This window comes from Euphorbia lathyris, chromosome 8 (assembly GCF_963576675.1).
Source record: "Euphorbia lathyris chromosome 8, ddEupLath1.1, whole genome shotgun sequence".
Taxonomy (NCBI): domain Eukaryota; kingdom Viridiplantae; phylum Streptophyta; class Magnoliopsida; order Malpighiales; family Euphorbiaceae; genus Euphorbia; species Euphorbia lathyris.
In genome coordinates, this window is record NC_088917.1 from 57,648,942 (window position 1) to 57,661,769 (window position 12,828).

At 34.5% G+C, this 12,828-nt stretch overlaps 1 protein-coding gene across 1 annotated transcript; it reads right to left on the reverse strand.

The window, feature by feature from the left end:
* Positions 1-246: 246 nt before the first annotated feature.
* Positions 247-5,366, reverse strand: LOC136202781 (nuclear pore complex protein NUP1-like). Its single transcript, XM_065993653.1, has 8 exons — positions 5,014-5,366; positions 4,673-4,752; positions 3,325-3,470; positions 2,841-3,177; positions 1,980-2,282; positions 1,586-1,669; positions 958-1,464; positions 247-870 (listed from the first exon to the last, which is right to left on the reverse strand). Exons 1-8 carry the CDS (start codon positions 5,288-5,290, stop codon positions 421-423), a joined length of 2,184 nt encoding a protein of 727 aa, XP_065849725.1. The 5' UTR covers positions 5,291-5,366; the 3' UTR covers positions 247-420.
* Positions 5,367-12,828: the final 7,462 nt, after the last annotated feature.

Below are 12,828 nucleotides of genomic sequence, written 5' to 3' on the forward strand. Positions count from 1 at the left end.
AAATGTAAAAAGCCCTAAATGTAAAAAGCCCTAAATATTAGCATCGCTAAATACACATCAATTTGCAGCAGCCCACCACTATAGCTTTCTTGTGTCCAAATGGTTTATTTATTAGCTTAGATACCAATTACAAATACTGAATTAATCCCAGAAAAACTATGCTACTTTTATAAAAGAAAAAAAAAAACAAAGTAAAATAAAATTTCTGCTAAAAGCCCTTTAACGTATATGATTTGCAGGAAGAAATTATTATGCCAAGCACGGCAAAAATGATGAATATTATAAACATGGATTGGCTGGTTGAGAGATTGTTCCTTCCAAACATGTTCATATACTTGAAAAAACCACTAATGGATTAGATGAACAGTAAACCCAACATATATTGAAAGATGAAAATCCTTGAAATGTCATCTTTTTACTTCAGCAGCAGACAGTTTCATGGCCTATTGAAGCAAATGATATCCTCCGCTCACCTGATCCAAAATTGAACTCAAGGTCTGATGCATCTTCTTCCTGTATGGAGGAACTGCTCGTCGAAGGGAATGAGAAAATGTAGGGAGGTGTAGACTCTCTTGAGCCAAAACTGTAGGACGGGACTGATGATCCCTCGCTCTGACCAATGACCGAGAAAATTGGCATGAATGTGGGTGTCGGTGGCTCAGACGACCCCCCAGAAGCTGCAGAAACAGGGAAACTAAATCCCAAGCTATTATCAGAAGAAAATGTCCACCTTTGATTTGGCTTATCAATGGCAATATTAGGTAACATTGGTTTTGCACTAGAATTTCTAGGCGGAATCTTCTTTTGCAAACTTAATACTCCCGAAGCAGAAGCAGAAGCAGAAGCGTCCGATGGCACCTTGAAAACATCCTGTACGATTATTAATGAGGATCAAAACTTGAGTACAAACAAATTCTAAAAGATGTTATGCATAAATAATAAAACAGGAATAAAAACCTCATTGGCACCCTTCTGTTGAGCATTCTGGGTTTTTGTTAAATCTTGTGAAGGCCCAGCATAATCGCCACGTGTTAAAGCAGTGGCAACTTTTATATCTGAAGCTGTTGCCACTGCATTCACCTTGTTACCAGACTCCTGCTTCTTCCATGACGAGGCTAACCGCAACTCAGCAGACTTCTCTATAACCGTAGGTGGATTTCTATCAAGGTGCTCTAATATTTTTCGGGCCACCCGGCTAGAATGTGCAGGGACACTTGGAGTAAAGACTTCAGTGTTTTGTGGCTTACTACACTGACTATCTATTCGTCCATTTTCCACATTTTGCTTTGGAGCAGAAAATAAGCCCTCTGAATTACTCCAGTACTCCTTTTCAACACCGTTTAAAGGTGTCCGAAAATTCACTGATCCTCTAGCAGGAGTTTCAGCATTAACCTTATGCCGCAGCCTACGAATGGGTCCCACAGATCGGTGGTTACCATTTAATGCATTGCTATTTAAACGTACCTATGCAGTCCAACAAAGACTCGGACAATAAGAATCAACCCAGAAACTTGATCAACAAAATTTCATAGCAGAGTCAAAAATTTATCAGCCCCTGGTCTGGACTACTAATATGTGAAATTACCTGTTCTAATGGAGTTGTAGTCTGCTGAAATGGATTTGTCATTATGCTAGGGTGCCTATCACTATTTCCCTGTAACTGGATCAACTGATGAGACAGAAGAACAAATCTATTAAGGATAAAAAAAAAAAGGGCGGCCCGGTCGCATTACGCGTCCCCGCTGAGCGAGGGTCCGGGGAGGGGTCCCACCACAAGGGTGTATTGGGGGCAAACCTTCCCTTGCCAATTTAATTGGCAAGAGGCCGCTCCTAAGACTCGAACCCGTGACCTCTGGTCACACGGCAACAACGTTTTACCGTTGCGCCAAGGCTCGCCCTCTAACAAATCTATTAAGGATAAGAGCAATAATTCATTTTTAAAGCATCACAGCATAAAATGAAACCATAATTTCACATACCCTGGACTTTGTCGTCGAATGAATGGTTCTAGAATATGGGGTTCGGGGAAAATTATGAAGCCCAAATCTCTTTCTCTGAGTTTGTGGGGTCATATAATCATGCTGATCCTGCACTAAGGCACCAGGCCAGCGTGGGGTTGTCCTAGGGGCTGGCAATGGCTTTACCACAAGCTCGTTGCTATATGGCAACGTCTCTTCATCTCTTGATATTGAGCTGCTAGTACCAAAGCCTACTTCTGATGTTCGATGTCCCATATACGCTCTAGCAATATCAATTGGTGAAGAGCCAATATCATCCTGCCGCTGTTGAAACAAAATGTCAATGGATAGAAAGTAGGTGAAAAAAAACACCATTAAAATTGAATGCATTTATCATCCATACAATACATAAAAATTAAAATTATGAATATATTTATACAACTTCTTTCACAGCACCTATAGAAGCCCTCCAAACAAAGGAGAAACAGCAACATACATATTAAAGGTCATCTTCTAAGAAACAGTCATCAAACAAAATATGTGTTTGGACACCATTTTTGTTCTCTTTGGCCTTCAGAAACTCCCAACTGAACCCAATCTGGTTCCCAAAGTCGAGGTGTTTATACATATAGTAACCCTTAGATTTTGAGGTACACGTGCTGGATTGGATTTCTCACAAATCGAACTTACTAGGATTCGTCTAAAAAATAAGGTCAATTATATGTTCCATTCTTCAAGAATAAAGAAAAAATCAAGCCAGTGGCTTAAACATGGCCTAGGACACAAATGAGTCAAAAAAAAATAATAATAAGACCATGCACAACCTCCTGTGCACAAAAAGCCTGATACGCACCCCCAATAATAGTGGTAATTTCGACTTACTTTTGACTGCAAGATAGCGGTCGAGGACCTCCAACTAATTTTATCCGGATCCTCATTCTTTTCTTTGGTAGATTTCCTAGAATTTTCAAGGGGAATAGGCCTTCCAGCATCTATTGAAATTGGACATGAAAACAATTTATCTTTACTATTTGAGGTTTCCCAAAGAGTAGTATCCAAATCTTCTTGCTTTGCTCCAGTTGACTTCCCTAAATATTCAATGGCTCCAGACCCTCTAAGATCACCTACTTGTGTGATTGTATGCTTATTTTCTTGCTCAATATTGGGATGATCAACAACCCTTGAATTTATTATCTCTACCAACCGATTAATTTCATCCCTACACAGAAATGGAGATGAATTAAAGAGAAGTTTTCACATAAAATTGCAGAAACTTTCATGTTAATTCACAGATATTAAAGCTAAAATGAGTTACAAAACACCCAATTTGCAAGACAATAGTAGTTGTCAAGCATAAACACCAGACCTAGAAAACTTTTTATCCTTCACTAGTCTCTCAATTTCAGAAAGCCCATCAGGATCAGACACTTCAACTTTGTGGTTATGTTGCTGCTCATTCAAGTCCAATTTGCTGCTACTGCCAGCCACTTGAGTTGCACTTGATTCCACATGCTTCAAAGTAATTGTTTGAGATCATTAGAAAATTCTAATAACAAAAAATGCACAAGCCCTGTGGCCAATGAAAGTTTATTTACTATGCAGTGAGAAGAACTTTTTTTCTTCTAAGATTGATCTTAATCAAATACGAAAATACAAGCACAGAATAAACAGATGCAACTTCTTTAAAACAATCCTAGTATAAGAGCAAATAGATAACAGAATAAGTATATATTCCAACTCGTGCATTTATTATCATCAAAACATCAATGAAAAATAATACTCCATCCATTCCAAAATAGATGTCTTTTAAGATTAATGCACAACAATTAAGAAATGTAATTAATTTGAACTAAAAGTCTTTGTTACCCTTGTATTAATTGCATCAACTAATAAATTTTTATTATTCCCAAAATAAAAAGGCAACTTAAATAACTGTATATTTGGTAAAAAGCAATTAATGTGCATGCATTGAATCAAAACATCATGTATTATGGAGCAAAAAAAATTCTCTACAGAGACATCTATTGTGGAACGGAGAGAGTAGAATCTTAAATGGGAGAATGGATATGTCACTACACACCCATGAAAATGAGTTTGAAACACAAGTACATAAGACTGAGGTGCAAGAACAAACTGTGTAGGCTAGAAACAGTTTTACACATTTAAAGGAAGCCAGAAGGCATATCCAAACTACTGAAGCCAAAAGTTTGAAAAATTAGTAATTCCAGATTAGGTAAATTAAATCAAGCATGAATTTGATTCATCAAACTGAACTTTTTCTTTATGATGTTGACAGATACCCGTGTTACCTTTTTTGCCCATTACAGCATCGTCCTATCTTTTCTTCACTGGGGGATAACTTAAGCACAGAAAATAGCTTTCTCTCTATGTATTCGTTAATTAAACTAAAAGAAAAGAATATACGGTAGCAAATTAACAGAACTACATTTCAATCACACCAAAGGGAGAAATGCAGAAGCGAATGCATACCACCAGTTGTGAAATAGGCATAAAATGCAATTCTAAAACCTTCCTATGACAATAAAAAATTTCTGGGAAGAAAAAAATTCACTTGGTGGATTAATTATTACAAGGTTCAACTAAATAATATGACATTCACTTAAATTATTTATATCTGCACACAGAAGGGGATAACAATATATCACAGCCGATTTTCTATTTCACACAATAGGAGTAAGTTATGGACTGGTTACCTTCTGAGTGAAATTTCCATCACCAGCAACATCATGTTGTTCTTCAACCTCTGTGTGCAAATTAGTATTTCCCAAAACCTCTATTAAATCAGAAACAAAAAGAAACATATCAACAACATTCCAACAAAATCTGCAAGTATGATTAAGTCACAAAATCAACAAAATTCACCACAAATTGGAATTTCAATTATGATAAGGAATTCACAATCGTATTCACAAATTGTATTCGGTAATGGATACCAATAAAAACTAAACATATAAAAACCCTATATAGACAGAGAGAGCAGAGGATACCCTAAGTAATAGACAGAGAAAGCAGAGGAGAATACTAAAAAACGAACCATGATTTTCTTCTAAATTGGTAGAAGAAGGAAGCGCAGATTTCGATGCGGAGAAGAAGGAAGGGAATAGCAGGTTGGCTCCGCCGTAAACAAGACGGAGAGCAGGATCCAAAAGCTTAGAGAGTAAACGACCACGGTGTGCCTGGTTCTGTGAGGGACGGTCGTAAGGCGTAGCAGGCGGTCTACGTGACGTCGGTTTCCTGAACTTACCGACGGCGCCTCCGTTCTGCGGCGGCTTGGGTAGAAACGACATCGTTGTGGGGTCTTTAGTGTCCATGTATATGGGATTCACAGTCTTGAGTCCAGTATCGAAAGGAGAGGTGTAGTTGAAAACGAAACCGCGAGCGCTTTTTTGTTTTCTTATTATTATTTATAGTCCTAAGTATTTTCAATTTCTGGACTATAAATAATTAAATAACAATAATGATAAAAATAAAAACAGAAAATGGAAACCATTGATAGAGTAAAGAAATGAGTAAAAATATACGAGTAAAAATATTTTTTTTCTGTCGGCGACTAATAAAGAGATGATCCTTTATTCATAGATATAAGACTTCTGTGCCCCTCCAGTATTTTGGAGGCTTTGAACACTTAGTTTTTTTACTATTTTATTTTATAAAATTAAAATTTAATTAATTTTACCTACTATTAAAAAAAAACCAATTAAAATTAAACATTTGTTTGTGTACAACCAACCACTTAGCAGTTGTATTATTGTTAGGTAAAGTAAAAAAAACACTAATTTAAATTTTTTTTGCAAACGCATCGTTTGTGCAGTTCTCAAACTTAGATAGTCCATCAAAATTTCTTATCGTGGCTGTTTATCTAAAGGGATCTATTTGAATATTTTAAAAATTATCTCATATATAAGGTCAAATTTCACAAATCAATTAAACCATTAATATCTTTTGATCGAAAAATTGACTCAATTTAGTTAATTACAAACTGCACAACTCATAATCCTTGTTTGCAAGCTTTTAGCTGTGGGACTGTTTCCAAATTGGACAAACTAAGTTTTTTTTTTTTATTTATACTTTACTCTTGGTATTAAGAGATAAGTTGTGAAATAAATTTTAGAGGACTTCTATTATGATATTTTTGTTGAGAGACAATGATTGAAAAAAGACAATGTATGTTATTGTTATCGATTTTTCGAGTTCATTTTAGTTGACTCTATTCTGATTTTCTATATATATTTGGGCTTTTGGTTCGCACAGGGGTAACAGAATAGAATCAGGAAAGGGAAACAAAGAGAAATGAATGGAATGACCTTGAATTTCCATGTATTTTTGTTTCAGTTCCACAAAGGGAATAATATACCCATAATTCCATTTGTGACTGTTTGGAAATGAGGTATTAAACTAAAATTGTGTTTTTAACAATAATTTATATACAGACATGTGTGTCTGCATTAATAAACTAATCACGTGTAAATATAAGAATGAAAATCAATTTATTCAGCCATTAAAATCAAAAGATGACGAAACTAAAATAAAATAAAGGCTTAATACATCATTTGCCCCCTGAACTTGTCCAAAAAGCTTGATTGGCCCCCTGAACTTTCAACGTGTTCCGATAGCCTCCTAAACTTGCATAAAATATTCGGTTAGCCCTCCTGAACTTGCGTAAAATGTAATTAATTGATCACTCGGTCGTAAAAGAGTAAGTTAAACGCGGAAGATGTATTCCACGAGTCTTAAAAAAAAGTAAAACGACCAAAATCGGAGTATACGATTCTAATATTAGAGAAGACAAGTTGTATAGTTGACCAAACAATAACTTCCTTTTTAATATATTTTTTAATTCTGTAATAACATTTTAAGATGCGTGGAATACATCTTCCGCATTTAACTTACTTTTTTAAGACCGAGTGATCAATTGATTACATTTTACACAAGTTCAGGGGGCTAACTGAACATTTTATGCAAGTACAGAGGGCTATCAGAACACTTTGAAAGTTCAGGGGGGGGCAATCAAGCTTTTTGGACAAGTTCATAGGGCAAATGATATATTAAGCCTAAAATAAATCAAAGAAAATACATAAATATTTTATTTTAAAAAGAAAATAATTATTTTTAAATAATTAAAAATAAATATCAAAACGGAATAATATGATAAAAGAAAAATATTTGTCAAAAATATTTTTCAAGACAAAAAATGTACGGATCATTAGTCTATGGATAAAAAAAAATATAAATAAATAAATATAAGGATCAAATTAAAAATAAAAAACTAAAATTTAGTCAAAAATATTTTTTGAGAATAAATAAATAAATAATATACAAGTATAAGGATCAAAAATGAAATTAATTCAAGGATTAAAAAAGTAAAAATAAATAAATATATGGACCATAATAAAAATTAAAATCAAAATAGAAACTAAAATGAAATTTTATGAGTATAGATGTTTAAATTAGTGAGAGATAGGAAAGTGAATGGAAACCGTCGGGGGGTTGGGGGGAAAAGATTAGAGGAGAGTTAGAGGTAAATTCAAAACTAAAAGAGAGTAAAGGGAATGATTGAATTAATAAAACAAACACCAACAAAATAAATGAGATATCATCTTTCACTTACTTTTTCTCAAACCCCAAAACAAACGTCTATGATTTTTAACAATTCAGATCTAAATAATTATTGTAATTGAAATATATTTTGAATTGGAGGCTTTTTTAAATCCGAGTTCATAGACGCCGTCTAGGCCGGTTTTCTCTAAAGTCAGCTCTAGAGGAGGTGGTGATAAAAGGATATAATATAAATGGAAAAAAAAGACCAATTATAATAATTAGTGGAATGAATATCAAATTTGGAAGGGTTTTGCTATTCATCGCCCTTGAATTACACCGCTCCCTCTTGGACATTTTCGCCCTTTTTCATTTTTTCATTTAAAAACTTAATATCCTTTCTCTCCCGAGCAAAAAATTGGATTTCTGAAAAATGGACACGAGAACGCCGAGGAAATCGAATAACTACAGTTCCTATTTGCATTAATTGAAATTCGTCTCCAAAAACTAACCGATCCAATCAGTATATTGTCTAAATTAAATTTACGTTCATAGATAAATAAATAAAAATTAACAGCAAAAAATTAATTGCACGCTTCAATACATCCATAGAATTTTTTTTTCTATTTCGGGTCCACCAATGGGCGTCCCGGCATTTAATTTTTTTTTTTTTAAAAATTCATCCAAATTGGCTTGGACGGGTGATTTACACCACCTGGCCCAGGCAGAAATGGGTGAACCACCCGTTTGGCCCTAGGGGAAACAGATGAGCTACTCGTTCGGTTCTAGGGGAAATGGATGAGCTACTCGTTCGGCCCTAGGGCCAAACGGGTGGATCACCCGTTTCCCCTAAGTGCCAGACGGGTAGTTCATCCGTTTGGCCCTATGGCCGAACGGGTGAACTACTCATTTAGCATATATTCAACGAGTAACATCTCTGAATCCGGAGACAGAACTCGTGGTTTCGATTCGATTTTCAAATAAAAATACTTACCCGATGAATCATTAGTCTTTTTTCTCGACCATGTTTTAGTCCCATGAATGTTGTTCGGGTTTTTGAATTTCGAAGAAATTTGAGAAAATTTTAGTTTTTGAGTTTAAAAAATGAAAAGGGCAAAAATGTCCAAGAGGGGGTGGGGTGGTGATATGTAATTTAGGGACGGTGAATAGCAATCCACTTCAATTAAGAGAATGAATGTCAATTAGTGTATTACAAAGTATTCATTGTTGGGAATTCAAATTTAATTTCTTTCCATACTTCACAAGCAGAAGGTAGTTCATGACTCCATTTTCCAGTTGTTTTGTTATTTTCTAGTCCTGTTGAAACCTTTGCGGATCTTGAGCAATCTAACCGTATTCATCCCCGGACTCTAATACCGGTCTTCTAAGCTCTGAGAGGAAGGAACAGTAAGCTCTTTACTTAATAGAATAGAAAGAAGGGAAGGAAAGAGACAAGTAAGATTGGGTCTCTTGGAGGTTTTGGGAAACCATACCGAAGAAGACCGCCACCAACCTCAAGCCATCAAGAATAAGACTTCAGACGGCCCTGATCGCCAAACTGTACTGGAGTTCAGCAGAAGAACGAGAATTTGAAATGTGTCAACGTTACAATGTTGATTGTTTTGATATTTGAACCTGTTTACTAATATATGGTTTATATTTGTCGACTCATTGCCATAAATCATGAGGCATTTTTAGGCAAATATTGATATGCTTCTTATATTGACATCGCATTGAATTTTTTTATATATATAGATACGTACATAATTTCATAGATAAGAAAATGTTAAGTACAACAAGAAAAGTAAGGAACAATATCTTATATAAGTACAGGTTATGCCTAGTACAGAAACCATAAAGCTAAGACAAGAATTACAATGAGCAAAAGAAACCATTAGAGACACAAGAAAAACAAACAACATATGAAACATATACTTTTTTTGAAACTCTAAATTTGCACATAAGCACTTGTAATCCAATCTTCAGCATTTAAACTTCTCTGAATCTTCAGATCTGAGTCCTTTTTCTTTTGCAACCACGTAGATGTAGTGATCTACGTATAAAATCTACTATTTCTGCTCTTGCTAAAATAGAAAATATTACAAATAGAAAGATAATAAACAACAAATGCAATTGAAGCAGATAAAGAGATCCAATAAAATATATGCAATTCAACTAAAATAATCTTACTGAACAGAGAAAATTAAGAAAAGAAGAAAAAAAACAGAACGATGCAAGGACGAAAAAGGAAAACATTCTTTTTTCCTCCTCAAATAGAAAACTGCAACTTGAAAGAGAAGAAAACCTAATCAACAAGAAGATCAATTGATTAAATTAGTAAAAAGCCTAAAAAATTGAAGAGAAAAAGAAGAAAGTTTTTAAAGAGAGCAGAGAACTGCTCCGCCAACTGCCTTTTGATCGTTTCTTTCAAGTGAAAAGAAAACTCATTTGTACTTTTTATTAAGAGGGACATCGCACTGAATTAATAAGAAAAGATTATTGTTAGTTTTATCTATATATTGTAAATTTATAAATGTATTATGTTGGACTTTTTTTAAATTTGAAATTTTATAAAATTTGACTAAGGCTTTGTTCTTTGTTACTTGTTTTCAGTTCTCAATTTAATTCAGTTAAATTCAGTAATTTATCATTATTTATATATTTTTTTTATAATTTATAATCTAACATTATTTATATATAATTCATCATGATTTATTATAATTATAATTATTTATATATATTTTTTCTATATTATTTATAATTTAATATTCTTTATATATAATTCATCGTTATTTATTATAATTATAATTATTTATATATAATTTATAATTTATTATAATTATAATTATTTATATAAAAATTAATATTATTTATATATATTTTCTATATATTATTTTTAATTTAACATTCTTTATATATAATTCATCATTATTTATTATAATTATAATTATAATTATTTATATATAATTTATTATTATCATTATTTATTATAATTCTAATTATTTATATTTAATATATAATTTATCAGTATATATATAATTTATCATTATTTATTATAATGATAAATATTTATATATATAATTTATCATTTCAGTCAGTAGTATTCAGTTCAGTTCATTTCAATTCAGCAGCATTCATTTTAGTTCAGTACAGTTTATTTAATTTTATTAAAAAAGAACAGGACCTAAGGCCTTGTTCTTTGTCACTTAGGCCTTGTTTGATAATTAAAAAATGCACTTAAATTATTATATTCAACACTTAACTAAATAAGTGTGTTTGATAATTTTTTCTCTAACAATTACATATTGAATTGTCTGGAAGATGATCTATATAATTCCTATAATCCTAAGCATAAATCTACCAAGGACATTTGGGATGTGTTGCGGAAGAAATATGACACCAAGGAGATCCAGACGAAAAAGTATGTTGTCAATCGCTACCTTAAATTCCAGACGAATGGTGATAAACCTGTAGAGGCACAATCTCATGAACTTCAGAAAATTGCTCACGATATTATCTCGAAAAGTATAACTCTTGATGACCAATTTCAAGTTGTTGTTATTATTGACAAGTTGCTTCCTTCCTATAAGGATTTTAAAAATGTTTTGAGGCATAAAAGTAAAGGATTTTTCACTGGATACTTTGATTATCCGTCTCCGTATTAAGGAGGAAGCTCGAAAACATGACCAGAAGGAAGAGGTGTTTGTTGTCTCAAACAATACTAAAAGATTCACTATTGTTCTGAAACCTAAATAGAAATGTTTCAAGAATGAGAACTGTAAACTGAACTAGAACCACAACAGTCGGAACAATAAGAATTAGAAACCTCAAAGGAACAAAAATAGATCACAACAACAACCACCTAAGAATGATATTGTCTTTCTTTGTTTTAACTGCGGGAAACAATGTCATATGGCACGAAAGTGTAGGAACATGTCAAACACTACTCCTAGTGTTATCCTGACTGAAGAACTGCTCTAGTAGCAATGATAACCGATATCATCCTTATAGGTAGATCAAAAGGGTGGTGGGTAGACACTAGCACCTCTTGATAGGGGTCAAAAACCCCTATCTTTGGGTACGGTTTTAGGACGGTTTTTAGGTTTATTTGGCTAATAAGCGAGCAATTCTCGCATTTAAATGCTTTTGTGTGAGTTAGTTAGAAATTGGAAGCATTCTATTTACTTTTCGTCGTTTAGGCTCGTTTTGTGATCAATTTAGGCAAATACGGCCGAAATAACACGCATATTAGAATTCCGTATCTTTTGAAGCTAATTGGTCCGTCAAAAGTCGCACCAAACGAAGCGTTTGCTCAAAATAAGCGATTGACGGATCAATTCGGCTTTTGGATTAATGTTTTCTGGAGTTTTTATGCGTGTGCAGGTGTAAGTTCGGACGAAAAAGGGTTTGGAAGTCATCCGGCACGGATCGAGCGCGCTTCGGGCGAAAACGCTCGGCGAGCAGGGCCCCCCGGGCCATTTCTGCTCGCCGAGAAGGCCTCTGGAGGCCTGCTCGCCGAGCAGACTATGCCTGCTCGCCGAGCAGGCTAGCAGGCCACCAGGCGCCTGCTCGGCGAGCAGGGGCTGCTCGTCGCAATTCTGCTCGGCGAGCAGCCTTTCCTGCTCGGCGAGCAGACCTGCGAGAATTGGTCAAAAAGACCAATTCCGCCCCCACAAAGCCACGTTCGGCCCCACGTCTTCCTACACCAACAAGGACACGAAATTAGGTTAAAACGAGGCCCGAGACGCGTCTATAAATAGGAATTTCCTATTGTAAATTAAGAATCTTTCGTTTTTGTAAATTATTTAAGCTTTCCCCTTATAATTCCTCTCCATCTTCTCCATCTTCCTCAAACTCCATTGAAGCTCCTTCAAAGCTTTCTACCGAGGAATTATCAAGGTCCGTCCTTAAGATCAAGTCGCCGACTGCAGAGTAAACAGGTTCCCTGAAAGGGATTTTTGTATCTTCTTTCATCTTTCTATGTTTGTACTCTTTGATACAGTTGCCGAACTTGTCTTATTGTATCTTGTGACAATCATCTCGTCTTTAATAATAATTTAGCTCTTATTTTGTTCTATGTTTATTGTCTAATTCTTGTCTTACGCTTTATTCAATTGGTTTAACTCATTCAAAAGCCCCAAAATCTAGTAGGCACATATTGCGAGCTGAATCTGACCTAGTCAGAGCCTAGGAGATTGACGACCTCTTAGTTGATTAAGCGCCAATTTACTGAGCCTTAGACCTAGTTTCGGCCTTAGGGAATCACGCGCTAGGAACCTCAGGAGGGTAAGTAGGGTTAATCGCCTTGAATACA

What these genes read in the sequence shown, in the direction of transcription:
- LOC136202781 (XM_065993653.1), bottom strand. Translation starts at nt 5,290, where the DNA reads ATGGACACTAAAGACCCCACAACGATGTCGTTTCTACCCAAGCCGCCG. An exon ending in CAATTTAGAAGAAAATCATG is followed by an intron (nt 4,753 to 5,013) that starts GTTCGTTTTTTA and finishes CTGATTTAATAG; the next exon opens with AGGTTTTGGGAAATACTAAT. An exon ending in ATTCGACGACAAAGTCCAGG is followed by an intron (nt 1,670 to 1,979) that starts GTATGTGAAATT and finishes CTGTCTCATCAG; the next exon opens with TTGATCCAGTTACAGGGAAA.